Genomic DNA, 27,648 nt, shown 5'->3' with positions numbered 1-27,648 from the left:
ACTTAATTTGGCTTTCGTTAGGGCCATGGAACGGAAACGGCGCTCATCAAAGCATCTAAAGATATCAGAATCATCCTAGATCAGGGAGGGACGGCTGCTCTTATATTGCTGGATCTCTCAGCAGCCTTTGACACGGTCGTTCATACCATCTTGATCGACCGTGTCACAAAAATGGACATCCAACACAAAGCTAGAGCCCTGCTGACTTCTTTTCTTACCATTGGTACACAGTCAGTAAACTTTGGCACTTTCAACTCTGCCCAATTGGCTGTTCCGTGTGGTGTTCCTCAAGGTTCATCTCTAAGCCCGACACTTTTTAACATCTATGTCTCGGACTTAGCCAGAGTCATCAAAACACACGGGATGGGCCTTACATCATATGGCGACGATATGCAGCTAGTGCTTATGGTACATAATGATGGTGAAAAAGTAGAAGCTAATTTTCAAAAGGGTATGTTGGCCATCAGCAGCTGGATGACCAGCAATTGCTTTAAGTTGAACTCTGAGAAAACAGAGGTGATGACATTTGGCAAATTGTCACTCATCTGGTCCTCCACCTGATGGCCTTCCTCATTGGATCCCCCTCCGCACCCAGTGAATAAGGTTAGGAATCTGGGCGTCATATATGATGACAGGCTGACTTTCGTTCCTCATGCCAACTCTGTGATTGCAAGTTCATTCCACAAGTTACGAATGATAAAAAAGATTCTACCATTTCTCCCCTTGAATGCAGGAAAAACATTGCTAAGAACTCTACTCATGTCCACCATCGACTACTGTAATGGGCTTCTTATGAATGCCCAAAGTAAGGCCATTCATAAACTTCAATCAGCCCAGAACGCAGCAGCCAGAATGCTATCAGTAACTCCCAAATATAAGCCTATTTCTCATCTCATTCAGCAGTACCATTGGCTCCCTGTGAGAAACCGCATTAAGTTCAAGGCCCTATGTATTGCTTATAAAGCCTTCTGCAATTCTGGACCTTTGTTTCTAAACAAGGAGCTAGCGGCCTACACCCCGAATCGGGCCCTACGCTCCTGTAACGCACATCTGCTCAAGGTTCCATGCACTAAAACTGCTTCATGGGGTGATAAGTGCTTCATCGTTGCCACAGCAAAACTCTGGAACTCTTTACAAACTGAGATCAAATCCAGCCAGTCTTTAGTAGCTTTTAGGAAAATTACAAAAACATGGTTGTTTAATCAATAAGTCCCTCGGCTATCTGGTATAAACCCGCTGTCCTTAGCGCCGAGACACCCACTGGTATTTAAGCGCTTTACAAATCTCATAAATAAATAAATACATACTCGGTAACAGGTGAAATCTCTCCATTTGTGCACCTGTGAACTGGGCAGCGTCTGTGCACACAGCAAACTTGGGGGAGAACTGCAGGTGCCATTTTTGTTGGGGAATTGTGAAACACTTTGCTTTCATAAAGTGAGATTGGGGTGATGCTGTCAAACGTTTTAACATGAATCTTACAGGTGGATTGAAGTATGCCAGTCAGTTTATGATGGCTGTTGAAACACCTTTCAGAGGGCCACAGGGCATTCAGTGGTTACTGGACCCAATCTGATGGTTGTGACCTTTTACTCCTCCTCCTTCCTAATAAGGACTGTGAGTACCTGGGACAAGTACTATACCTTCAGGCTCATGACTCACAATATTGACAGTGACACCCAATAATATGATTGTTTAGTCTAGAAGTTACTTTTGAAAAGCAGTTTTTATCTACACATGCAAAACACAGCACACCAAATAATCTACACATGAAGTCTCTCAAGGCTAGCATCCTACCACTGGTTAGGGAAGTATCCCCCTTGTGAGTCCTCTCTCCTTTCTCCTCACTCTAAACAATGTGTCCCTGGCGGATCTATCATTCTGGGGCGATGCTGCAGGGTAGCTTCTGATCTTGCTCAAGAGTCCCCCTGCTGGTTGCAGGGACTCCTCCAACACTGGTGATGGTCCCAATGTTTCAGATGTCCCCTTCCTGGCATACGGGGGTTGGAGAAATGGGGGACAGCTCCAATGAGGTTGATTTTAATTAGGTGACGGCCCTAGTGGCCTTATGGCATACGGAGTCACAGACACTGGCGACCATCCCAACGAAGGCAGTTTCATTGGGCACTGGCCCACAACTTCCCAGTAGCCTTGTGGGTTAAAGACTTCCACAATAGGGCAGGCAGCACTCTCACAGCACCAGCCCTGACTGGACTGGGTGCACCGAACCGCTAACTGGGATACATTCACCAAGATCCCCTCTGAGGCGCACTCCCTCCAGGCTTTTTCCTCCTCCTCCACACAGGGCTGGGCACACTATTTTTTTTTCAGGGAGGCAGAAGGCTGGTGCTCAAGCACAGGACAAGTATTATTGGCTTCCTTGTGACAGAGATATATGAGGCTATCGTACACAGAAATTTCCCTGACCAACTCACTGTGTTCAGGGAATTTTATAGGGACCTGTATAGGGACCTGTACTCTTCCAAGAGGGGCTCCCCGCTTGACCTGGCAGGTTACCTGGATGACACTGCATTGGCCTGGTTGGGAGATGTCCAACGGAAATTACCTTAGCCTAGATTTAGAATTAGATGAGATCACCGAAGCTATTATGCAGATGAAGTCCGGACGAACACCCGGGTCTGACGGGCTGCCGATAGAGTTTTATAAAACATACGCCTCACTTTTAGCCCCCATCCTGAAGGAAGTATTTTATTCGGCGTCGAGGAGGGATGCCTGCCCGTAGCCATGCGGGAAGCCCTGATCACCTCCCTGCTTAAACCAGGGAAACCCCTATGCAGTGTGACTCATATTGGCCCCTGTCGCTGTTAAATTGTGATACCAAGATACTCGCTAAGGTCCTGGCGACCAGACTAAATTTATTGATGCAGCGACTTGACCTACCAGACCAGGCGGGATTCATCCCGAACCGATCTACGTCGCACAATCTTGGAACCTTGGCTGCGGTTCTGCAGGATATTAACCCCAATTGTTCAGCGGTGGCGGTGTTCCTGAACACTACCAAAGCGTTCGACTCCCTAGAATTGGATTACCTGCTGGGAATACTGAATCGCATGGGAATTCCTGCTGCCTTACTCCAGTGGATACAACTATTGTTCTCCTGACCAGTGGCATCTGAGCTCCTCAATGGCACTATATCCTCCTCCTTTCCTGTTTCCAGAGGGACACACCAGGGCTGCCCCTTATCCCCAATCTTATTCGACTTGGCAATAGAACCGCTGGCTGCTAAATTGCGTCCGCATCATATGGATAGAGCATTGGTATACCCCTCCAGGCAACTACTTACTTCATTATATGCAGACGACATGACGCTTTATGTAAAAAAAACGCAAGACAACCCTAACCCGGTACTGCGGAAAATCAAAAAATTTGGGGCCATATCAGGAATACAATTTAATTGGCCCAAGTCTGCGGTTTTTCCACTTACGGATAAGACCAAGCCTCATCAGCTAGATTACCCACTAGTTTGGGAATTGGAAGAGCTCAAGTACATGGGCATACATATTGTCAGAGACAGAGATGCACTAATGAGATCCAATTACGGTACCACTATTGACAAAATCACGGATTCTATTACAAAGTGGCTGCGATTCCCCCTCTCCATGGCGGGAAGAATATCGCTGATCAAGATGGTGCTTTTACCAAAGTTGTTGTACCTCTTCATTAATATTCCATACCATCCTGGTACCTTTTTCTTTACCACACTTAATTCCCAACTCACTAGGCTTATATGGGGAGGAAAGCAGGCGCGCCTTAATCTGCCTAGTATGATGCTACCTTACCATCAGGGAGGGTACGATGTACCTGACTTTGAATATTATTACTACTGTGCGCAGGCGCACTTCGCGACGTATTGGTTCCACCCGCCACCTTTTATGCCCCACTTAGTGGTTGAGGATGGATACATGGCCCCAACACCCCCTGTGGCTTATGTCTTCACGGCTGTGAAGGAGCGGGAGAGAGACCCGTCCACGTTAGACTGTACCGTTCTTGCATGGCACAAAATAGCCCGTAAGCTTGAGTCCCGGATGTTGTACTCTCCCAGGATGACCTTGCTGCACAATCCCCTGTTGCAGGTTACATGTGAGGGCATCTGCCGTAAGATGCTTGAGGGCATTACTTACTCTACTTGGGGAGACCTCTACATAGGGGGGCAATTTCGTACTAAGGAACAATTTTTCACTACACGCCCACCAACTATAACGGATACGTTTTTGTACACCCGACTCCGACAGAGTGTGAAGGCTGTCATCCCTGCATGCCTCCCAGTTATCTCCTACTAAAATGCTTCAAACAAACAACACACCAACATACCTAGAGCACTCTGGAACCCCCCTGCTAAGTTATGAATGACACAGAACTATCACCGACACATGGCAACATACTCGAACTTTACTTCGCACTCACCAACAACCAAAAGCACAGAAGGCGAACTCCCACTTGCCAGTGTAACAGGGCCCGCCAGGTCACTCCCACTTAGTTGAGACTTCAAAAAAGGCTGTCTACCCACTTAACAAGACGCACACTCCCAAAAATGTGTTCTCCCTCCCTGATCCCCTACCACTAAAAACTGCCCACATCAAAGAGACGACAACCAAATCTCAAAGAAACTTTTACGTTTGTTGGAACTTTTAGCACTTCAAGACATCATCGCTTCACCAGGGGTGAAGACCTTCCAATGTAAATTCCTGAAAAAAACAAGCAATGGTCATTAACTCAACCGTTGCCGACAGTGGCTATCCAAGATATACAGTGCTCAGCCTGCAACTCACCAGACCAAACACGCTTATTTCACTTTCACATAACAGTAGAATAAACAAGAACAATAAAATAAATAAAGGCAATGTAGGAGAGTAGGGTCTGCTTCCTATGGTCACCCCCACTTTTTGCTGTGATTCTCTGGTTTTTCGACTTTAATGTGGATGTGGGCCTGCTTATCAGACCCACAGCCCAGCTGTTCTCTCTCTAAATTGATACCATGTACTTTAGGTACATACCACATTGGGTATTGGGTCACCTCTGTGAGCCCCTGTATAGTGTACCATAGGTACCCAGGGCATAGGTGCATCCAATGCCTACCAGAGGTTGCAGCATGTATTATGCCACCCCTGGCTGGCCCTCCAAACTGACACCACAGGCTGATCACTCAGCTTGGGTAAGGTGATGTAATTACTTAGATGTAGTATACCTATATCTACCTTGTATATAGACACATATGCACCTATAAGTCACTCCTATGGTAGTCCTCGACAATCCTGGAGTGGAGGAAGAGTGCTTGGTTTTATGTGAGAGGGTGCCCTAGCATGAGCTGAGCCCCTCTGCAGCTTTCGGAACTATCTCCTTATAGCTGTTCTATGATATAGCCATACGATATACTCTTAAGTGCATTATAATCCTCGCGGTTAATGCTAACTTTGGTTTGGCTTTATCAAAACATGTCGTGTAAGGTGTCAAACACTTTGGAATACTACCCCCCGCCAATTCTGGCAACGGGGGTAGCATTCCACCCTTCTAGAGGGAAAAGACATGTATGTTACTGCTTTACCCGGTTAAAGTTGAACAGGGCCTCAGCATCACAAAATGGATGCTGCTGCCACAGACACGAGTCTGACCACCTGGTGCTGGGGAAAACTTCAGCAAGGGCAGCCTGGACAATAGGTTTCCTGTCCAGGGAGGTGGCAGCACCTCCCCAGACAGGGGTTATGTGTACTGGGGCTGGGTCACACAAGGTGCTCCATGCATAGCCCGGTTCAAACCAGTTGCTGAGGCACTCCAGCCCCAGCTCTGGCACGAAACTGGACAAAGGGAAAGGGTGTAACCACCCCCTTCTCAGGTCCACCCATAGGAGGGACCTAGGCAGGTAATCCAGCCCCTTAGCTTAGTATAAGTATAGGAGCTGTGTCCCCAGGACTTTAGATTATCCTGGAAAGAAACTTTGATACAGAACTCTTGGACCTTCGACATTCTATTCTGACTAGAAGACAGAAGACATCTCCCTTGTGGTCAAGGAGTGACCACCCTGTGCAAACAGGCACCACCAGTAACCTGCCGGTCGGCTTTGTCGACGCTCCCGCCGGAACCCGAAGACTCAGCGACTCTCAGACTTCCCCAACTCCGACCCACATCCACAGCAAAGCTGAGACCCGTGGCGGACACGAGAGATGTGGGACCGGACACCCTGGACATCCTGCATTTTGCTAACTGCTCTACTACCAAGTTACCCTCGCAGTTGTGCTTTGGGGTACGAGAAGCCCCAGACCCGAGCGCCATTTGCACCGAAGCTCAGCTCTCCACACTCCACGAGTGCCGCGTGGGGCCTGCTCTTGCATTTCAGGTCGACGCGCTTTCCTGGTTCCTTGCCCGTTGACTAGTGAGCGGCCTGAAGACTTTTCTATTGAACTAAACTGCTTTCCTGGTTGCTCCAGGCTTGTGCCAGCTTCCCTCCAAAGGAGAAGCGCCACAGACCTTGCTGGTCTGCAACAGAGCCAATCTCGTCATCCTGCGTGGGTTGCGGTTGCCAAGGCTTGTTGGGTCCGATCCGAATACCGACTCCCCAGTCAACTAGATCCATCGTGGGACAGCTCGTATCCAGCTCCTGGCCATCGTCTATGCCTCCTGGACCTTGTGGCTGAAGAGACAAACTCACCTTCTTCACCTTCAAGCACGCGACATCACCTGGTTCCTTCCTGGTTCTTTCCTGGTCACTGGCTAGTGACCCAGACTCTGTCCCCTCTGCTTTCAGGTTCTTCAGATCACTGATCCACCCTTGGATCCACCCGGACACTTTTCCCCTGGTCGCCTGCAGCACTACTTTGCAGCTCTCCATAGGAAACGACGATGAAACCCGACACGAAAAGGCACCTATGCACCCGGCTTCCCTGGGTGAGGTAACACGAGTACTCCGTGCTCCCGCAGGTCTTGACTCTCGAAGTGTCCTAGTTTAAAAGGGTTTCATCCTAGTCCTTCTGGAAGTGTCCTTAAACAGTAAGTTTGTAACTTCTTCGTTTCCCATTATAAGTCAATGGTAACTTGCGACTGAGTTTAGACACTACCCGCGTCTACCGTGGGTCTCCTACTTCCTAACCTTTGGTTGTTTAGTGTAGCCCCAGCGATTCTACAGGCCCTAGGCCTGCTGACTAACTCTCACGTGGTTCTTAAACCACTTCCTTAGTATATGATTTGTGAGGCGCCTAGGGCATAACTGAATTTGTGCAGCTTATCGTATGCTAATTGAGTAACTTGTGATGTACTTTGACCTCTGACCTCATAAAGAGTGCAGAGGGGTTGTGTTAGAAATAAATACATATATATTTGATATATACCTTGTGTGGTGTCCTTTCATTTGGTATTCAAGGGATTATAATTGGTAAAACAGCTTGCTTCACATGCTCTCTGAAGTCTTAGCCTAAGACTGCTGGTCCATGCTACCACTAGGATAGCTTGTCTATAAGGTTGACTTTACAACCACCATCAATAAGGGTCGATTAGACTGGTGCAAGGTGCCCACTAGAATAGTGGACATCATATGCCAGGCTAACTTCTCACAGGCAACTATTGCATCACTGAGAGTACCATTCTACATCGGCACTAAACAGTGTCCCTTGTACTCGGGGCCTACCTTTAGCATGGTCGCACTGTGCCCACGAGGGTGCAGGAGCTGCCTACAATATGCTTCTTCCAACGTGGCTCCAATTTGCGCATTTAAACACCGTTTCTGGAGGCTCCTGGTGCCAATTTCTGCATTTTGCCTGAATCCCTTCAAATTGTCTTATAAGTATTTAGTTATGCAGCACAATATCCTTACTGCAACAACATTAACTGTTGCATGGCTAAACACTTATTAGGTTCTTGTTCTTGATGTATCTTTGCTGCCAGTTTGTTACCTTCAGAGGCGCATATTCTGTACCCTGGGTAAGTGTAGTATATGGTGTACTCAACTTCTGTGCCATTAAGAAAGCATCTAAACTGGTTTCTTTTGTATTAGTTTATGGAAATCATAATATTGATATTTTTATGTTTACCTTGAGTGCCCATGATCTGCCGTACACTTAGCGAAGATTAAGATTGCACTGGAGTCCTTTAGTGGATACTAGGGCGATTAGATCATCTGCATACAACACAGATTTTATTACTGAACCATTCAGCATCTTACCTCGGCCGGTGATTCCCTAGCAGTTTTGGGAAGTCATAAACTTAAAGGTTGATCATGATTTAGTTGAGATTGCCTCCTTGTCTGGCTCAGCGTTTCTGTTTGAAAACCCTAGTTTGCATACTGTTCACCTTCCCCTTAAAGTTGATAGACATACATAGTTTCTATTATATCCGATGTTTTGCTCCTATTCAACTTTAAAGTAACTTGGTTTCCTGGTGCCAGATTTAATCAAATTCCTTTCAGAATTCAATAGATCGAGCAATAGGTTCCCTCATTTGTGTTCTTTACATGTTTACTGGTAAAAGTCGGTAATGTGAAGAATATGGTCTCTGGTTTGGTATTTGAGTAGCAAACCAATATGGCTCTGTTTAAATTTGTAGCTGTCAGCTAGCCAGCTTTCTGTGATTCATAAGATGGCAAAAAAGGTTGCTTATGTTACTGTTTACACAGATTTCCTTGTAGTTTGGATTCAGGTCATCACCATATTTGAAGCCAGGAGCCATTGAGACCACGTCTTAAGAAATGTCCTGATTGTAGTGTGATGTTGAAATGTTTACTAATTCTTTCTGGAATTTGGTGTGAGCTGTGTTGAGCAACTCGTTTAGTATTTCATCTGACCCACAGGAATATTTTGCTTTTAGTTTTTAATTCCCCTACTGTTACATGTTCGTCTATGGAGATCTGGTGGTCTTTATTTTGTCCTGAATATTCAATATGGTGAGAATGCTATTCTGGTTTGCAGCGGGATATATTTGTTTAGATATCTAAAGTGGTCTGTTCGTGCCTGAAAATGTTGGATAGGAAGTTATGGGTTCACACTTGTTTTCAGTTTACCTTTAAGATTCCATAAGGAATTGCTGTTTATTACTGTATCTGTCTTTAATCCTCGTTTTCTAGGTTTGGCAGGTTTCTCTGTTTTGCTTTCTTTTTCTTTTTCTTTTTTCCAAAATAGGTATCTGGTTAATAATTAGTTTGAACTTTTTTACGTTTTTGTATTTTTAGTGATTCTGTTGCTGCACTGTGCCAGATTTTAATTATATCTCGGGCAGCTTGGTTTATATGGCCTGGCACATAATTTTAAGTTTTTAAGATTGTCACTGCCCATGTTTCTAAGTGCATTGAGGTGAACGATAACCAAAAACAGGTTGTTCCCTTCCGGTGTCCAGACAAATGTAGGAGAAAGATTGTAAATGTTTTTGGGTGTTGTCATTTTTTTGTTTCACAGTTTTGAGTATGATATTTTTATACATAACAATTTGACAGTGGGCTGAGGTGGTGATGGTTCTTTGCCACCAATCTTGGAGAGTGCTGGATCATTGTTAGTATAGTCGATCATTCTGCTGCCATGAGTTCAGTTGAATGTAAATTGACTGATAGAATCGCCTTTTCTCCTCTTGCTTAGAAAAAGCAAACCTAGATTTCTGCGTAGTTTCAGTACCTTCTTTCTGTTTTGAATTGGAGCTTTGTTCACCGCTATTACTGTGTGGTAATAGTTTCCCCTCTGAATATAAGTATGTTTCCCTGGTTTAAAAGTACATTTTAATCTGCACCAGGATGTGCATTCATATCCTAGGAATAGAGGATGTTTCTCCTGAGTTTAAAAAAAGGATTTTTATGCCTATTTCATTGTGATGTGGTCTGTATAATTGTTAATTATACTGAATCTTTGCAGGACATGTAAAATGGACGGAGGTAGACGTCTTACTGAGTTTGCATTAATTGATTGTATCCAGATGTGTGTAGAGGCTGTCTTTACTGGTGTGAGAAACTCCACAGATTCGTCCTCCTGCCACCCCAGGATTCTTCCACTGAGACTCCTTTTTTTAATTCTTTGTTACATTAGGTACAATAAAGTCTCTGTACTTGGGGAGGGAGCCATTAACGAACTATTTATCAACCCAGAACCATTACTTCATGACTAACCGCCCTCTACCAAACGTCTGTCCGTTTCATTTGTTGAACCCTATGCATTTACAGCTTCGTGTGTACTCGTGAGACGGATCATGAATGGGGATCAGGAATAAAATGTTGGTGAGACAGTCGTCTTTGTAATAGGCTGATCTTGGGCTTACACTATAAAATAAAATCATGTTCTCTCTTTTTAAGCATATTTATAGCACAACACTAATTCAAAGAAGCCTTGTCAGGGGTAGTAAGCGCTGTATAAATACATCTCATAGACCTTCCGTTATGAACAATCACTCGGGGAGCCCCCACCAGGTAAAGTGTGAATCGTCATCAACTCTTAGTTGGATTTACAACTCCCCAGGTTATGTGTGAAACGTTAGCGACCCTTAGTTTGATTTACAGCTCCCCAGGTTATGTGTGAAACGTTAGCGACCCTTAGTTTGATTTACAGCTCCCCAGGTTGTGTGTGAAACATTAGCAACCCTTAGTTTGATTTACAGCTCCCCAAGTTATGTGTGAAACATTAGCGATGCTTAGTTTGATTTACAGCTCCCCAGGTTATGTGTGAAACGTTAGCGACCCTTAGTTTGATTTACTGCTCCCCAGGTTATGTGTGAACCATTAGCAACCCATATTCTGATATACATCTCTCCAGGTTATGTGTGAAACGTTAGCGACCCTTCGTTTGATGTACAGCTCCCCAGGTTATGTGTGAAACGTTAGCGACCCTTAGTTTGATTTACAGCTCCCCAGGTTATGTGTGAAACATTAGCAACCCTTAGTTTGATTTACAGCTCCCCATGTTATGTGTGAAACGTTAGCAACCCTTAGTTTGATTTACAGCTCACCAGGTTATGTGTGAAACATTAGCAACCCTTATTCTGATTTACATCTCTCCAGGTTATGTGTGAAATGTTAGCGACCCTTAGTTTGATTACAGCTCCCCAGGTTATGTGTGAAACGTTAGCGACCCTTAGTTTGATTTACAGCTCCCCAGGTTATGTGTGAAATGTTAGCAACCCTTATTCTGATTTACATCTCTCCAGGTTATGTGTGAAACGTTAGCGACCCTTAGTTTGATTTACAGCTCCCCAAGTTATGTGTGAAACATTAGCGATGCTTAGTTTGATTTACAGCTCCCCAGGTTATGTGTGAAACGTTAGCGACCCTTAGTTTGATTTACTGCTCCCCAGGTTATGTGTGAACCATTAGCAACCCATATTCTGATATACATCTCTCCAGGTTATGTGTGAAACGTTAGCGACCCTTCGTTTGATGTACAGCTCCCCAGGTTATGTGTGAAACGTTAGCGACCCTTAGTTTGATTTACAGCTCCCCAGGTTATGTGTGAAACATTAGCAACCCTTAGTTTGATTTACAGCTCCCCATGTTATGTGTGAAACGTTAGCAACCCTTAGTTTGATTTACAGCTCACCAGGTTATGTGTGAAACATTAGCAACCCTTATTCTGATTTACATCTCTCCAGGTTATGTGTGAAACGTTAGCGACCCTTAGTTTGATGTACAGCTCCCCAGGTTATGTGTGAAACGTTAGCGACCCTTAGTTTGATTATCTGAAAGAAACAGGTTAGTATTAGATTCCTTACCTTAGAATATCCCCAGGAGTCAGTCTGGATCCGGAAACTTTTGCGTAGCAGTACCCCTGCGCGTCGGTAGGCGTCGTCTGCAGGCGTCCCCTGCAGCTCCGCGTCGTCGGCGTCGTGCGCCGTGATGACGTCGCTGGAGTATATAGACGCCGCCTCCGCGCGCTGACGTCAGTTCTTCTTTTTTCCGCGCCAGTTAGCGCAGATCCGAAGAGCAGTACTCCGGTCTTTTGACCTAGTTTTTTGAGAACTCTAACTCTAACTTTTTTGGTGCCGGTAGGATGCCCGGTTTTAAAAACTGTGACGGGTGCGACCGCCTGATGTCGGTCACCGACCACCATCGACTCTGCCTCCGGTGCCTGGGCGCGGACCACGACGTCGAGTCCTGCGTCGACTGCCGGGCCTTGACGAGCAAGGCTAGGCGGGAGCGGTCCCGCAAGCTGCTCGAGTTCCGGATGTCGGCCCCGCGTCGAGAGCGGTCCCGGTCCGGCCGGAGGTCGAGGGAGCGGTCGAGAGAACGGTCGCGGAGCCGCCACGAGCGCTCCGGAAGTTGTCACCACTCCTCCGGTTCCTCAGGTAAGCGACACAAGAAGTCGGGGCGTCGTCATCGCACCCCCGAAGCTCGCGCAATGCGGCCGGGGGTTCGGGTGGCCCCACCCCCGCGGCTCCGCGTGGGTCGCCGACGCTGCCTGCTCCATACCCGTCGGTCCCTGGGCAAGGCGCGTCGCGCGAGGAGATAGAGGAGTTCCTCATGGCCATGAGGGCGCTGTCTCCTCCGACGGGGCCTACGGCGCCTGCGGGCCCGGTGGTCCCGTCCGGGGGCCCGAGCGGTTCGGGTGCTCCTGCACCGACGCCGTCGGGTGCCCCGACGCCGCCGGCGGCTCCGGCCCCGGCGCCGCTGGGCCCTTCAGGGTCGTCGCCGGCTGGTCACCCGGCCTCTCCGGCGTCGATTCCATCGGGGCAACCCGTGGTGCCGCCTCTGCGCGGCGCCGTGACTCCGACGCCGGTTCCAGCCGGCGTCGGGGCTCCGTCGCCGGCTCCGGGCGGCGCCACCCCCATTTCCTCTCCAGTTCCGGACGCGGAGTCGGACCGGCGTCGCCCGACGCCGAGTCCGGCGCCGATGGGGCCCATTGACCCCGAGGAGCCGGTCTACATCGTCGAATCCGAGTACGGAGATGATGGAGATTATGGAGAGGGTTGGGAGGGGTCTGAGGACCCTCTGACACGCGACTGTCAGTACGACGTGGACTGGGCAGGTGACTTGGGTGATGCCAGTGGTCTAGACGAATCGCCTAACCCTGGTTTTGTCTCGCCTCCCACTGTGGCGTCGGAGGCTGGGGCTGCCTACTCTGTGGTGCTGATGAGGGCTGCCAAGGCCTTGCACCTTGAGCTCCCCGTCGCAAAGGTGAAGCCTAACATCCTCACCGAGGTATTCAAACCGCAGTCATGCCCACAGGAGCCTCTGCTGCCGTTTAATGAAGCCTTGACGGACGTTCTGTTGGGCACGTGGTCCAGGCCCGCTTCAGGTTCGCCTGTTGACAGGAACGTTGCCAGGCGCCACCGTCCGTGTTCGGACGACCCTAAGTTTCTGTCCACCCATCCCACCCCTGAGAGTCTGGTGATCCAGGCCTCCACATCCCAATCCGCATTCCCGTCGGCCCCGCCCGACCGGGAGTCAAAGAGGTATGACCAGTTTGGCAAGAAGGTCTTCTCGTCCCTGAGTGCGGGACTGCGGTCTTGCAATACCGCATGCCTCTTGGGCCGCTACACCCACTCTCTGTGGGATACGGTCGCGGAGTGTCTGCCGCAATGCCCGCAGGAGGTACGGGACAAGCTCGGCCAGACTATGGTTGAAGGCCGGGATGCGGCGAGGTATTCGATCAGGTGTGGTCTTGATACGACCGACTCGCTGGGCAGAGCGATGTCCACGACGGTGGCGATTCGTCGCCACGCCTGGCTGAGATCCGCCAATTTTTCGCCGGATGTCCAGAATGCCCTGATGGACATGCCGTTCGATGGCAGTCGCCTGTTTGGCGACAAAGCGGACAACGCGCTTGAGCGCTTCAAGGACTCCAGGGTCACGGCCAAGTCCTTGGGTCTCTCGACCCAGCGCCAGCAAACGGGTTCGTTTCGCTCCTTTCGTGGCCACGGAAGGGGCGGTCCCACACGTGCTGCCAGCCACGCACCGCAGAACACTTCTCAACGCGGTGGCGGCCGTGGATTCCGCCGTGGTGGCGGTCGGGGACAGCGGCGAGGTCAGGCCACACCTCCCCCCGCAGCAGCCTCCAAATCCTCCTAGTCCGGGCTTTCGGGCCCATGTGACGCCAGTGGGTGGCAGGGTTCGCCATCACCACTCCCGCTGGCGCACTATCACCTCGGACAGGTGGGTGCTGCAGCTCGTCCGAAGGGGCTACTCCCTCCCCTTCGAGAACACTCCTCCAGCCATGCCACCGCAGAACCACCGTGTGTCGGGGGACCACTTGACACTTCTGCAGGAGGAAGTTACGGCCCTCTTGGCCAAGGGGGCCATCGAGCGCGTTCCTGGGCCAGAAGTAGGGTGTGGTTGCTACTCCCACTACTTTCTGGTGCCCAAGAAGGACAAGGGGGCCTGCGTCCTATCTTGGATCTACGGAACGTCAACGGCTTCCTCCGGAAGGAGAAGTTCAAGATGTTGACTTTGGCTCAGGTCTTGGCTGCTCTAGACCCGCAAGACTGGATGGTAGCGCTGGACTTGCAGGAGGCGTATTTTCACATCCAAGTCCTGCCGGCCCACCGGCGTTACCTGCGGTTCACGGTAGGCCACGAGCACTTTCAGTTTATCGTGCTCCCATTCGGCCTTACCAGCGCCCCACGGGTGTTCACGAAAGTGATGGCGGTGGTCGCAGCTCATCTGCGCCGGTTAGGGGTTTCAGTCTTCCCCTACCTCGACGACTGGTTGTTGAAGGCGGGCTCGCCCCAGACAGTCGTCCACCACCTCCAGATGACGGCAGACCTCCTGCATGAGCTGGGGTTTTCCATCAACGTGCCGAAATCACACCTGTGCCCCTCTCAACAGCTCCATTTCATCGGAGCGGTTCTCGACTCGGCGCAGTTTCGGGTTTATCCTCCGGAACGGCGGGTCCGGGATATTCAGGCTTTGATTCCCATCTTTCAGCCGTTATCCCGGGTCTCGGTCAGGTTGACGCTGTGGCTTCTGGGGCTGATGGCCTCCTGCATCCTTCTGGTGCATCACGCCAGGTGGCGGATGCGGGCTCTGCAGTGGGACCTGAAGTTTCAGTGGGCCCAGCATCAGGGCAACCTATCCGACCACGTCCTGATCTCTGAGGGCACTGCGAGACAGTTGCAGTGGTGGCTTACGGACCGCGATTGGGTCAGGGGCAGATCCCTCTCCCTTCCCCAACCGGAGCACGTAGTTGTGACGGACGCGTCCCTCCAGGGCTGGGGAGGCCACTTGGGAGAGGCGGAGATCAGAGGCATCTGGTCTCCGGCGGAGTCCCGGCTCCATATCAACGTGTTGGAGCTGCGGGCGATTCGCCTAGCACTGAAGGCATTCCTCCCCTTTGTCAACGGGAGTGTAGTGCAGGTGTTCACGGACAACACCACCGCCATGTGGTACTGCAACAAACAGGGCGGAGTGGGGTCGTGGACCCTTTGCCAGGAGGCCCTGCGTCTCTGGCAATGGCTGGAACGTCAGGGCGTGACTCTGCCGGTTCAACACCTGGCAGGTTCTCTGAACGCCAGGGCGGACGAACTCAGCCGTCGGTGCTCGGTGGATCACGAATGGCGTCTGAACTCGGACGTGGCGAAAGGCCTCTTTCTGCAATGGGGAGAGCCTTGGTTAGATCTATTCGCCACAGAAGAGAACGCGCAATGTCATCAGTTCTGCGCGTTGGAGTTTCCAAGACGGCACTCGCTCGGCGACGCCTTTCGGCGCGAGTGGAGTTGCGGTCTATTGTACGCCTTTCCGCCTATACCACTTCTGCCCAGAGTGCTGAAGAAGATCAGGCGCGACCGGGCCCAAGTTATCCTTGTGGCTCCGGACTGGGCTCGAAGGTACTGGTATCCCGAGCTACTCAGCATGTCAGTCGGTCCCTCGATCCGCCTGCCCCTTCAGGAGGACCTTCTGTCGCAGCAGCAGGGGACGGTCCTCCACCCGAACCTGTCCAGTCTCCACCTCCATGCTTGGAGATTGAGCGGCGACAGTTGAGGCCATTTGACTTGCCTCCTGAAGTCTGTGATGTGATTCTGGCAGCCAGGCGTCCCTCCACGAAGTCGGTATACGCCTGCCGGTGGAACAGATTTGTGGCATGGTGCACAGCAAAGGCTGTGGATCCTCTCTCTGCTCCCCTTTCTGAAGTTCTCCTCTTCCTTCTTTCTCTTGCCCAGCAGGGCTCTGCTCTGGGCACTATCAAGGGCTACCTTTCTGCCCTTTCCGCCTTCTTAAGGCTACCTGATCAGCCATCTTTGTTCAAGTCCCCTATTGTACTGAGATTCTTGAAAGGCATCACGCACATGTTTCCTCCTGTTCCGTTCGTGATGCCTCAGTGGGACTTGAACCTGGTTCTGACCTTCTTGATGTGCGCTCCCTTTGAGCCGCTTCATTCCTGTCCTCTCCGTCTTCTCACTTTAAAGACGGCCTTCCTGGTTGCCATCACCTCTGCCAGGAGAGTGAGTGAGCTCCAGGCTCTTTCTGTGAAACCTCCTTTCTTGTCCGTTCATCCTGACAAGGTGGTTCTTAGAACTAGACCTTCTTTCCTGCCCAAAGTAGTTTCTGCTTTTCACATCGGGCAGTCCATCACCTTGCCTTCCTTCTTCCCGCCTCCGCATCCTTCAAAAGATGAAGAGCGGCTCCATCGTCTGGACCCAAAACGTGCGCTTTCATTTTATATGGATCGCACACGCCAGTTCCGGGTGGATGACCAACTGTTTGTTGGCTACGTGGGTGAGAAGAAGGGAAGGGCGGTACAGAAACGAACCATTTCTCGATGGGTCGTCCTGTGCATCAAAGCATGCTACTCTTTGGCTCGGAAGGAGCCTCCTGTTGGGCTGAGGGCCCATTCCACTCGGGCCACGGCGGCTACTACTGCCCTGGGCCGGGGAGTCCCTTTGCAGGACATTTGCCAGGCGGCTACGTGGGCCTCGCTGCACACCTTTGCGAGGCACTACTGCCTGGACAGTCAAGTCCGGAGGGATGGCTTCTTTGGCCGTTCGGTCCTCCAGGACTTTCTGGTGTAGGATTGTATTGGTTCGCAGACCCACCACCGGGGTTGGTATTGCTGGGGTATCTATTCTAAGGTAAGGAATCTAATACTAACCTGTTTCTTTCAGATGAACAAGTTACTTACCTTCGGTAACGATATATCTGTAAGAAACAGTAGTTAGTATTAGATTCCTTACCGCCCCACCCATCCTCCCCGTTCTGCGAACTAATACCTAGGGTTAAGGACATCCCTTTCAGGGCCCTAGTTTCACATGGCACCAGTGTTGGTTCTCACATGGCTCTGCGTGTTCTGGCGCGGAAAAGCTGTGTGCAAAGAACTGACGTCAGCGCGCGGAGGCGGCGTCTATATACTCCAGCGACGTCATCACGGCGCATGACGCCGACGACGCGGAGCCGCAGGGGACGCCTGCAGACGACGCCTACCGACGCGCAGGGGTACTGCTACGCAAAAGTTTCCGGATCCAGACTGACGCCTGGGGATATTCTAAGGTAAGGAATCTAATACTAACTACTGTTTCTTACAGATATATCGTTACCGAAGGTAAGTAACTTGTTCTACAGCTCCCCAGGTTGTGTGTGAAACATTAGCAACCCTTATTTTGATTTACAGCTCCCCAGGTTATGTGTGAAACGTTAGCGACCCTTAGTTTGATTTACAGCTCCCCAGGTTATGTGTGAAACGTTAGCGACCCTTAGTTTGATTTACAGCTCTCCAGGTTCTGTGTGAAATGTTAGCAACCCTTATTCTGATTTACATCTCTCCAGGTTATGTGTGAAACGTTAGCGACCCTTAGTTTGATTTACAGCTCCCCAAGTTATGTGTGAAACATTAGCGATGCTTAGTTTGATTTACAGCTCCCCAGGTTATGTGTGAAACGTTAGCGACCCTTAGTTTGATTTACTGCTCCCCAGGTTATGTGTGAACCATTAGCAACCCATATTCTGATATACATCTCTCCAGGTTATGTGTGAAACGTTAGCGACCCTTCGTTTGATGTACAGCTCCCCAGGTTATGTGTGAAACGTTAGCGACCCTTAGTTTGATTTACAGCTCCCCAGGTTATGTGTGAAACATTAGCAACCCTTAGTTTGATTTACAGCTCCCCATGTTATGTGTGAAACGTTAGCAACCCTTAGTTTGATTTACAGCTCACCAGGTTATGTGTGAAACATTAGCAACCCTTATTCTGATTTACATCTCTCCAGGTTATGTGTGAAACGTTAGCGACCCTTAGTTTGATGTACAGCTCCCCAGGTTATGTGTGAAACGTTAGCGACCCTTAGTTTGATTTACAGCTCCCCAGGTTGTGTGTGAAACATTAGCAACCCTTATTTTGATTTACAGCTCCCCAGGTTATGTGTGAAACGTTAGCGACCCTTAGTTTGATTTACAGCTCCCCAGGTTATGTGTGAAACATTAGCGATGCTTAGTTTGATTTACAGCTCCCCAGGTTATGTGTGAAACGTTAGCGACCCTTAGTTTGATTTACTGCTCCCCAGGTTATGTGTGAACCATTAGCAACCCATATTCTGATATACATCTCTCCAGGTTATGTGTGAAACGTTAGCGACCCTTCGTTTGATGTACAGCTCCCCAGGTTATGTGTGAAACGTTAGCGACCCTTAGTTTGATTTATAGCTCCCCAGGTTATGTGTGAAACATTAGCAACCCTTAGTTTGATTTACAGCTCCCCATGTTATGTGTGAAACGTTAGCAACCCTTAGTTTGATTTACAGCTCACCAGGTTATGTGTGAAACATTAGCAACCCTTATTCTGATTTACATCTCTCCAGGTTATGTGTGAAACGTTAGCGACCCTTAGTTTGATGTACAGCTCCCCAGGTTATGTGTGAAACGTTAGCGACCCTTAGTTTGATTTACAGCTCCCCAGGTTGTGTGTGAAACATTAGCAACCCTTATTTTGATTTACAGCTCCCCAGGTTATGTGTGAAACGTTAGCGACCCTTAGTTTGATTTACAGCTCCCCAGGTTATGTGTGAAACATTAGCGACCCTTAGTTTGATTTACAGCTCCCCAGGTTATGTGTGAAATGTTAGCAACCCTTATTCTGATTTACATCTCTCCAGGTTATGTGTGAAACGTTAGCGACCCTTAGTTTGATTTACAGCTCCCCAAGTTATGTGTGAAACATTAGCGATGCTTAGTTTGATTTACAGCTCCCCAGGTTATGTGTGAAACGTTAGCGACCCTTAGTTTGATTTACTGCTCCCCAGGTTATGTGTGAACCATTAGCAACCCATATTCTGATATACATCTCTCCAGGTTATGTGTGAAACGTTAGCGACCCTTCGTTTGATGTACAGCTCCCCAGGTTATGTGTGAAACGTTAGCGACCCTTAGTTTGATTTACAGCTCCCCAGGTTATGTGTGAAACATTAGCAACCCTTAGTTTGATTTACAGCTCCCCATGTTATGTGTGAAACGTTAGCAACCCTTAGTTTGATTTACAGCTCACCAGGTTATGTGTGAAACATTAGCAACCCTTATTCTGATTTACATCTCTCCAGGTTATGTGTGAAACGTTAGCGACCCTTAGTTTGATGTACAGCTCCCCAGGTTATGTGTGAAACGTTAGCGACCCTTAGTTTGATTTACAGCTCCCCAGGTTGTGTGTGAAACATTAGCAACCCTTATTTTGATTTACAGCTCCCCAGGTTATGTGTGAAACGTTAGCGACCCTTAGTTTGATTTACAGCTCCCCAGGTTATGTGTGAAACGTTAGCAACCCTTAGTTTGAGTTACAGCTCCCCAGGTTATGTGTGAAACGTTAGCGACCCTTAGTTTGATTTACAGCTCCCCAGGTTATGTGTGAAACATTAGCAACCCTTATTTTGATTTACAGCTCCCCAGGTTATGTGTGAAACGTTAGCGACCCTTAGTTTGATTTACAGCTCCCCAGGTTATGTGTGAAACTTTAGCAACCCTTAGTTTGATTTACAGCTCCCCAGGTTATGTGTGAAACGTTAGCGACCCTTAGTTTGATTTACAGCTCCCCAGGTTATGTGGGAAACGTTAGCGACCTCTACTCTGATTTACATCTCACCATGTTGTGTGTGAAATGTTAGTGACCTTTAGTGTGATTTAAATTTCTCCAGGTTATGGAACAAACATTAGCAACACTTAGGGCCTAATTATGAACCTGGCGGTCGCACGGCCAGGTCATAATGTCGGCGGTTGGGAGGCATCCCGACCACCATATTTTGAAATGACCGCTGCAGTGGGGGACTGCTAGGCTCATAGGAAGAGCCTGTAGCATATTCTGCAGCTGTGGCAGCACCTGCAGCACTTCTGTACTGTGTGCCATGCACCATGTCGTGGTTGGCGCACAGTGCACCCACAACAGTGCAGGAAGAGGGGGCATAACATGTGCTCCCCACCACACTTTGAAATGGGCAACAATCCTAGGGGCCCTGTTTTGGGCCCCTAGCATGCCTTTCGGACTGCCTTTCCATGGCGTGGTTCCCGCCATGAACAGGTTGTCGGAAAGACAACTCGGAATCCTTTCGGCGGTGCCGCTTCCCAGACCGGGGCCACTGCGGGATCCATGATCCTGTCAGTGCCGGTGGTCTTGCAGCGGGCCGACCTCCCCACTCCTAATCAGGCAGTTGGATCGACGGGCATGCAGCAGTCTGACCGCCACTGACACTAGCGTCCGACCACCAAAGTCATAATCCGCCCCTTAAGTCTGTTTTACAGCTCTCTGAAACCTGCATGCTTAAGAAGCTGCTGCGACAAATTCAACACCATTGGAGCACATAACTGGCCTCGATGTACCACACCCATCTCTTCCTACATAGAGCCCACAGATTCCACCCAGGCATCTCTCCAGTTACACACAGGCTTCAGGTTGCAAACAGTCGAGGACAAGGTAGGAGCATTACGCAGCTGCCCTAGTAACCGAGTTGTGCTGTAAACATACCTTACCATAATGTAATCTGCAGGCCAGTCTTGCTGTGTGATATTGGAGTTAATCCCACTAAGGAGCCATGCACTGTTGGGCCACATTACGAGTGCAACGTGCAATATTTATCGCACCGGATAAAATCCAACTCTGTCGGGTCGAAATGTATTGGGTGAGATGAATACCCCCAATGTACATGTTTTTTACCCAAAATGGGAAATAACATGGATTGTGCTGTATCTACAGGGGCATGTATAACATCTAGCACGTTTACCTGTGACAAACCTCAGCAGCTTTGACTTGCTGAAATGTATCTGGGAATTCCATTTTTTACATTGCAGTGTTCTTAATTCCGGTATGTGTAGTAACATCACATTTTCCAGTGTGAATTGATTTTATTTGCTGTTTTAGGTGAATATGTGGTTGATTTCGATAGTCCTCAGTGGTGGGAGTTTGAAAGGATGAATCAACCCTTGACACTGATATGGAATCACAGTACTGTTTCGAATGGCTGTTCTTTTGCAGTATCTAATAGTATACTCAAACAATCGTTTTCATTTTTTGCAGGACTGGCTAACTGATATAAAGGCGAAGGAAAAAACAATTAATTTTAAGAAAATGGAAAATGCATTTGAAGAAAGTCTTGAAAATGTGCCACCAGTTCGTAGTGCTAAAAGCTGTGCTTCAGATGGCAAGGTAATTTTACATTATTGAAAAAATACATTGTGTGACTTGTTGTTTACTTGTACATCTCTCTGCTGCAATTTTCCTGTTGGTTTACACAAACAAATGTGCTACCACTATTAAAAGTATTCATTTATTGGATTAAATAATCATAATTAGAAAAACACAGTATGTTAATTTTCAGCTTTAAATCACTTGTCCCTTAAAGATACTTGTGTGGATTATTGGCAGTGTAGCACAGTGGTGTCAGTTCTTTAGTATGTAGCTGCACCTCTAGTAGGTGTAAAAAAAATCTTATGTGTTGTATAGAAGAAAATTAATTAATTACACACACATTTGCTAAATCTAGAGCTTCCCTTTGTAAGTGTTTTGTAAGACTAATAATAAAAAGTTTGGAGATCCGTTTCTTTCCATATACGTGTAGTACAATAATACCTTAAGTTGCCTTCTGTACACCGCAAGGTTAAACATGTTAAATGATGGCATGGAAAAATGCTGATGGAAGAAAGCAGTATGAAGCAGTTTCAATTTCCCCAAATTGTATGTTTACCATGAAGAGTGGTGTTTACTTTTTTATTGACTGGGTCGTGTATGTTTCTGTTACAGAATAAAACACCAGGAAATACATCTGTAAAAAAGAAGAAAACACCTCGAGATTACAGGGAGTGGGAAAAGTAAGTTTACATACCGTGTTACATTGCAGGGTGAACTAAAGGATTGTTTCCATTTTTTGGAAAGAAATGTGAAATCAAGGAGAGGCTTCTGTATTGTTTCTTCTTTGTTATTGTAATTGTCCCCTGACGAGGCATTGGAGAGCATTTTGGCGGGTAGCACGCTACTCCAGAACCCAGAGGTGGATTAGTGGTGGACTAGTAGGAGGAAGTATAAATTGTTATTGGGAGTGGTGGTAGAAGTAGACACGTGAGTCTGTTAGTTGGATGAATAGGATAGAGGAGGGGAAAATTTGGAAGGGATTTCTTGGGAGTTCATAGTAGTAAAACAGGTTTGGGATGAGTCCGAGAGTGGAGTTGGTGGACATTTTAAAAGAGGAATAGGATGAATCATATAGTGGTGATTTGATGAGGTTTATGGAGATTATCTTTTTCTTCTCTGCCATGGATGGAAAATATCTAAATATGTAGATACATGACCACAAATAAGAGTTACACATACACAGAGAATTTAGCATGATACGCATATGGGGGAAATAGGAGTTATAAAATTGTATTGGATAAAGTCCCATGTGTACATGCATGGATAAATATTTACAACCTCAGGCTTTCAGTTTTTGCTGTAAATTAAATCGGAGACTATTTAACCTGTTAGATGTTCACCTTTACCATTAAGAAGTTGTTCCTTTTTCGCCGTTATTTAAAGCTAAAACGTTTACATTTTGTGAACTTTCTTAGTGGCATTTGACACAGTAAGTATAGTATCATGTGAAATCAATTTCTATGTGTTTCACAAAGTTATTCGTCACAGCTCAGACTAATCATTTCAAAATACTTTACCTTGAAAAAACATTCCTAGTAAAAGGGGGGACTTGAGGTCCAATAACTTTATTTTAATTTTTTACTCTTAAACTATTTAAAATGTGTGGTATTGCCGATAAAACTTTAAAGTATTGAAGTATCTTAACAAGCACGTTAACCTAGCACCTGGTCTTTTGACCAAGACGCTTAGGCTTACCCCTCTACACTAAGTCCCTTTCACCCCAGACTTTCCCTCAGACTTACTGGCCCACCACCAAGACAGAATACAAGTGAAAGGAACCCTATCAAGGTTTTCCAACAGGCTTTTCTAATTCCTGAAAAATTGCCATCCATCTTGACTTGGAAATAAAAAACTGTTCCTTTGTTAAGCCAGTTTGAATTTTGTATTGTTACCAGTGTGACGAAGGGCAGTTTATAAGAGTACAGGTCCAATCCAAGTGCCTTGTATGTTCATTTATAATTCATCATCCTCATGCAATTTAAGGTTTAAAGATGCCTCACATTTAAAGGTATTCAATTAAAATTGCTACAGCACGGGTTACAAACTCAAAGCATTGTATTGCGAAAAGCAGTGAAAGTGGTTCTGCACGTGGGATAAAGACCCTTTATATTCAGAGCCATACATCCTGATGAGGAAGGAATGTTTTTCCATTAACTGGTTGCCATTTTCTTTTCTCTTCCCCGCTGCTCGTAAGCCTGGTCTTAAATTTGCTTGCGCTAACCTGCTTCCCTGTAGAGCTCCTTCACCAGCAAAAAGTTATGACAAGGTGACCACTATCCTTTGCTCAATTTAACTTAGAAGTTTCGAGGCTGTCCCAACTCGCTCCGTTTACTGTGATTGGTCCAAGTTTTCATCATCTCAGAAGTTAGGCCACATCAGTTTTGCTGACCCTCTTTATGTGTGCAGCCCTTGATCCATAACTACCTTTTTATTAAATGTACATGTCCACCTTGTTTTAGTGAGCAAACAACTAGGAATGTTGAATTGTAGAAAAACGAGTTCACGCAATACTTCTTTGTGGGAGAGAATATAGGGCGCCCCATAGAGGACAAAGACAGGGAAAATATACTGCAAAGGACTCCAGTGGAATACCTCTGACGTTGGGGCAGAGAAAGCGGGGGGTACTGTAGCTGAGGGGATGGTTTATGTCTGGCGGGACAATACTGTAATTTCGGACTCTAGGGGGATCCTGGGTGGCTCCGTTGGTAATTCCATCGATTCTTCTTGGAAGGACAGGGAGACTGGGAAAGGCTTGGTTTCGTAGCGTGGTGGGCTCTGTTCAGAGGCACCCCCTGTAGCTTTTTCTAGGGGGTACGCTGGCTGTCAATGGTCCAGTGCCTTCTTTTAGAGCCCCTGTAGTTAAAGCGTTCAACATGTTTGTAGAGCTGTGTCCTCCCCCCCCCCCCCAATTTGTTTGAAGGGATAAACAGACCAGGAACTGGTGGGGCTGGTAAAACTGGTACATTTTCTGGGAACTGAGGATTTAACGGAGAGGGGAGATTCAGTTGGTTGTTGTTGTTGGTATGTAGTAATGCTCCTGCGTCTTTGATGAAGGAAAAATTTGAGTCCATTTTAGGTTGAAGTTGTTTTTTCCCCTGAGGCACTACTCACTTCTGGGTAGTTATTGCTCCTTTCTCTCTTGGATCCAGATCAAGGTCTACTAGCATAGTTCCTGGCATTCCGGGTGTTGCGAGGACCTTGCGGACAGCCTTTGCCCTTACAGTCGGAGTGGCTGATATTTGAGAATTGCTATTGGTCGGCTTGTTTGGGCACTTGGTGTTTTTACTTTTCTTTTTCCTGGTATTAGTAGTGGTTGTTATAGCTCGCCTCTCCTTGCCAGACCTCATTGTCTGCTTGGCACCTCCTACGATGGGTTGAACTGGGGAGATTGGCAAATTGCCGGTGGGGTTAGTCCTTAGCTGCTTTTTTTCTGATCGTTGATGATGTTTTACAATGCTGGGCCCGTTCGGCTCCTGATTAGCAGTGGCTTGGTGGCTTGATGGCGATGATGATGTCGTTGGTTTGATTTGAGTTAATTATTGGTAGTTGTTGGCAGGTCTTCCCTGTTAGTGCTACTTTGATGGACTGCTTTTTTTTCCTTTTCTTCCTTTTTTTCCTTTCTTTTTCCCCGGATTTTTTAACGCTTTTGGAGTTTTGGGCGTTTGTGGAGCTTTTGTTGTCGTTGCCCTTTGGTGCAGTGGGGGCTGATTTTTAGTTATGGTTAAGTTACTTGTTTTTGTTGGTTTTGCCTTATTTTGGTTTTGCGGCGATGTGGTTTAGTTTGTTTGACGTCCAGAGGGTTTCCTCCCCCTCGGTTTGCTCAATACTGGTTTACTAGCCAGGCCTTGCTGGGTATTTCTTTTTTCCTTGCTTTTCCTTTCTGGAGCCTCTGCCACAGCTCAGGCACCGGGGCTTATATGTATCTAGATTGGCCGGATTGCCGGGGTTGTCCGGGTTGTCCTGATCCACAGTTTGTGGCCCTTGCCCCCCTCACCCACCCCCCCTTCCTCCTCTGCCTCTCTGGGTGGGGGGAGCGGTGCGCAGTGTCCCCCCGCACGTAGGCGAGATAAGGGGATAAGCGGGGAGGAGATCGATTGCAGGGTTAGCAAAGACCCCCGGACCTCCGGGTAGGCGCTGCTGCTGGGCTCTATGTAGCAAAAGAACGAGGGCTTGGTTACTCACTCCGGCTGCATCCTCGGGTAGGCTGCAGCTGACTTCAGCCGGGGAGGCCTGAGGTCGCCACTGGGACCGCTGGGATCGCGGAGCTGAAGCCTGGGGTCGCTGGAGCCGGGACTGGAATGCTGAGGTGGGCAGAGGAGCGGCTGAACATCGGCTGCATGCCGCTCTCCTGCGCGTCTCGGGTGCCCAGCTCTGCCTGGATTCTGCCCCTGAGGCTCACTGCCTCGTAATTTTGGAACTCGCAGTCCGTAATTCATCCGGAGCTGAATAACCCACCGGGCAATCCGTAGACCGTGCAGCAGCAGCGATGGTGATGGCGGCAGCAGCAACAGCAGCGGCAGCGACAGTACGTGGCTCCTCCTCTTCCTGTTATTTTCTCAGTGAAAATGGACGGGATTGAGTCCAAAATATCATGTGAGATTTACTTGTTGTTATGCCTGCAGTTCCTGAGCTGGTAGGGTTTGGCCTCGTTCATTCAAGGCTCTGTGAGCTTTCAGCCTCAGGCCTGCAACTCAGTTCTAAGCCATTTTCTCCTTTGTTCTGGAACTCTGGGTGCCTTGATGAAGTGGCTGAGTTTTCTCCTTAATTCTCTGAATCTGGGAGTTTAGGAACACAGTAGGTTATGAGAGAGTTCAACCAACATCTTTGACTGTTGACACCCTCAGTCTCTGCTCTGATTTGCTGTTGCCACTTCCTTTGATACCTCACAGCACCAGACTCAGCCGGACTGCAATAAGTATTCATATGGTTGTGCCAAGGAAGCAAGCTGACACTTCCCCATCGAATTCTCAGAAGCACCTTCACTTGAAATAAGTCTGGCACTACAACTGCTGATCACACATTTATTATAATTCCATTATTGTTGATTACAGTGCACCATCTTTTCATGAGAGGAAGGATAACTCTTAAGCACAACAGAGTCACTTGGGACCCTGACAAAAACTTTGGCTCCTTTCACACAAGAATATGGGCAAAACAGATTCCACTATTCCCCCAGATGCTTTTGAAAAATTCAAATTGCTATTGTGGCCAAAACATTAACCTGTCCCACCCCTTTCCCCAACTCTGATGACCAAGCAGGTGACCCGTGTCCGTTTCAAGATAGCTCAAGTACCTTGGTGACCCTGACTTTTTGGGGATGACACAGTTGCTCCAGAACTCCAAGAAAGGTCTCTTGTTAGGACATGTTGAGTTCACAGGATATTCATCCACAGTCATCTAAATTGACTCCCCGCCCCCCCCCCCCCCCAAGTGGATGCTTACGTACAATCTCACCTCTACCAGGGATTTGAAAATGAGATCTACAGCAGACTTAGAAAGGAATATGCCTGGTCATTGTCAAAAGGCAAGGTGGCCGCTGCTTCTGAGTACCCAAGATTTTTACATTTATATTATTATTAATATTAGGTATTTGTAAAGCGCCTGGCTACCCTTAGGCATCCCGGCGCTGTCAGTGACAAGAAGAGTCGGAAGGCAGGCTGATTATGGCAGATTTTGGACCAGCCATGTCTTCAACTGTTTACGAAAGGTAAGATGGTGTGGGGTGGATCTCAATTGAAGTGAGAGGGTGTTCCAGAGCTTGGCTGCATTATAGTAGAACATGCGGCCCCCCGATCTCACTCTCTTAATTTTTGGGACCACTGCCAAAAATGTATCTGCAGACTGAAGACGTCTCATTGGGTGGTAAAAGGCCACCAAAGATTGATTTATCTTGGGACATGTTCCCCACATCGTTTTATGAGTTATGCACAAAGCTTTGAACTTGATCAACTCTGTTATTGGCAGCCAGTGAAGTTTTTTTAACACAGGCTTCACTGACTCACCGTGGGGCATAGGCAGGAACAGTCTAGCTGCACAATTTTGCACCACCTGTATTTTCTTTATAGTGGCCTTTGTGGTACCCAAGTGAAGGGAATTCCCATAGTCCAGCCGTGAGAGTACCAATTCCTGTACTATCACTCTTTG

The 27,648-nt window shown here is 47.9% G+C and overlaps 1 protein-coding gene across 1 annotated transcript in view; it reads left to right on the top strand.

Annotated features, from left to right (window-relative positions):
• Positions 1-27,648, top strand: part of SPAG1 (sperm associated antigen 1) — a 906,455-nt gene that overhangs the window by 93,570 nt on the left and 785,237 nt on the right. Inside the window, exons 4-5 of the mRNA XM_078686952.1 lie at positions 21,394-21,522; positions 22,117-22,184. Of these exons, the coding sequence (XP_078543078.1) occupies positions 21,394-21,522; positions 22,117-22,184 (197 nt within the window). The remainder of the gene's footprint in view (positions 1-21,393; positions 21,523-22,116; positions 22,185-27,648) is intronic.

The sequence above is a fragment of the Lissotriton helveticus genome, chromosome 4_1 (genome assembly GCF_964261635.1).
Source record: "Lissotriton helveticus chromosome 4_1, aLisHel1.1, whole genome shotgun sequence".
Classification (NCBI taxonomy): Eukaryota; Metazoa; Chordata; class Amphibia; order Caudata; family Salamandridae; genus Lissotriton; species Lissotriton helveticus.
This window is presented reverse-complemented; position numbering and strand designations above follow the sequence as displayed.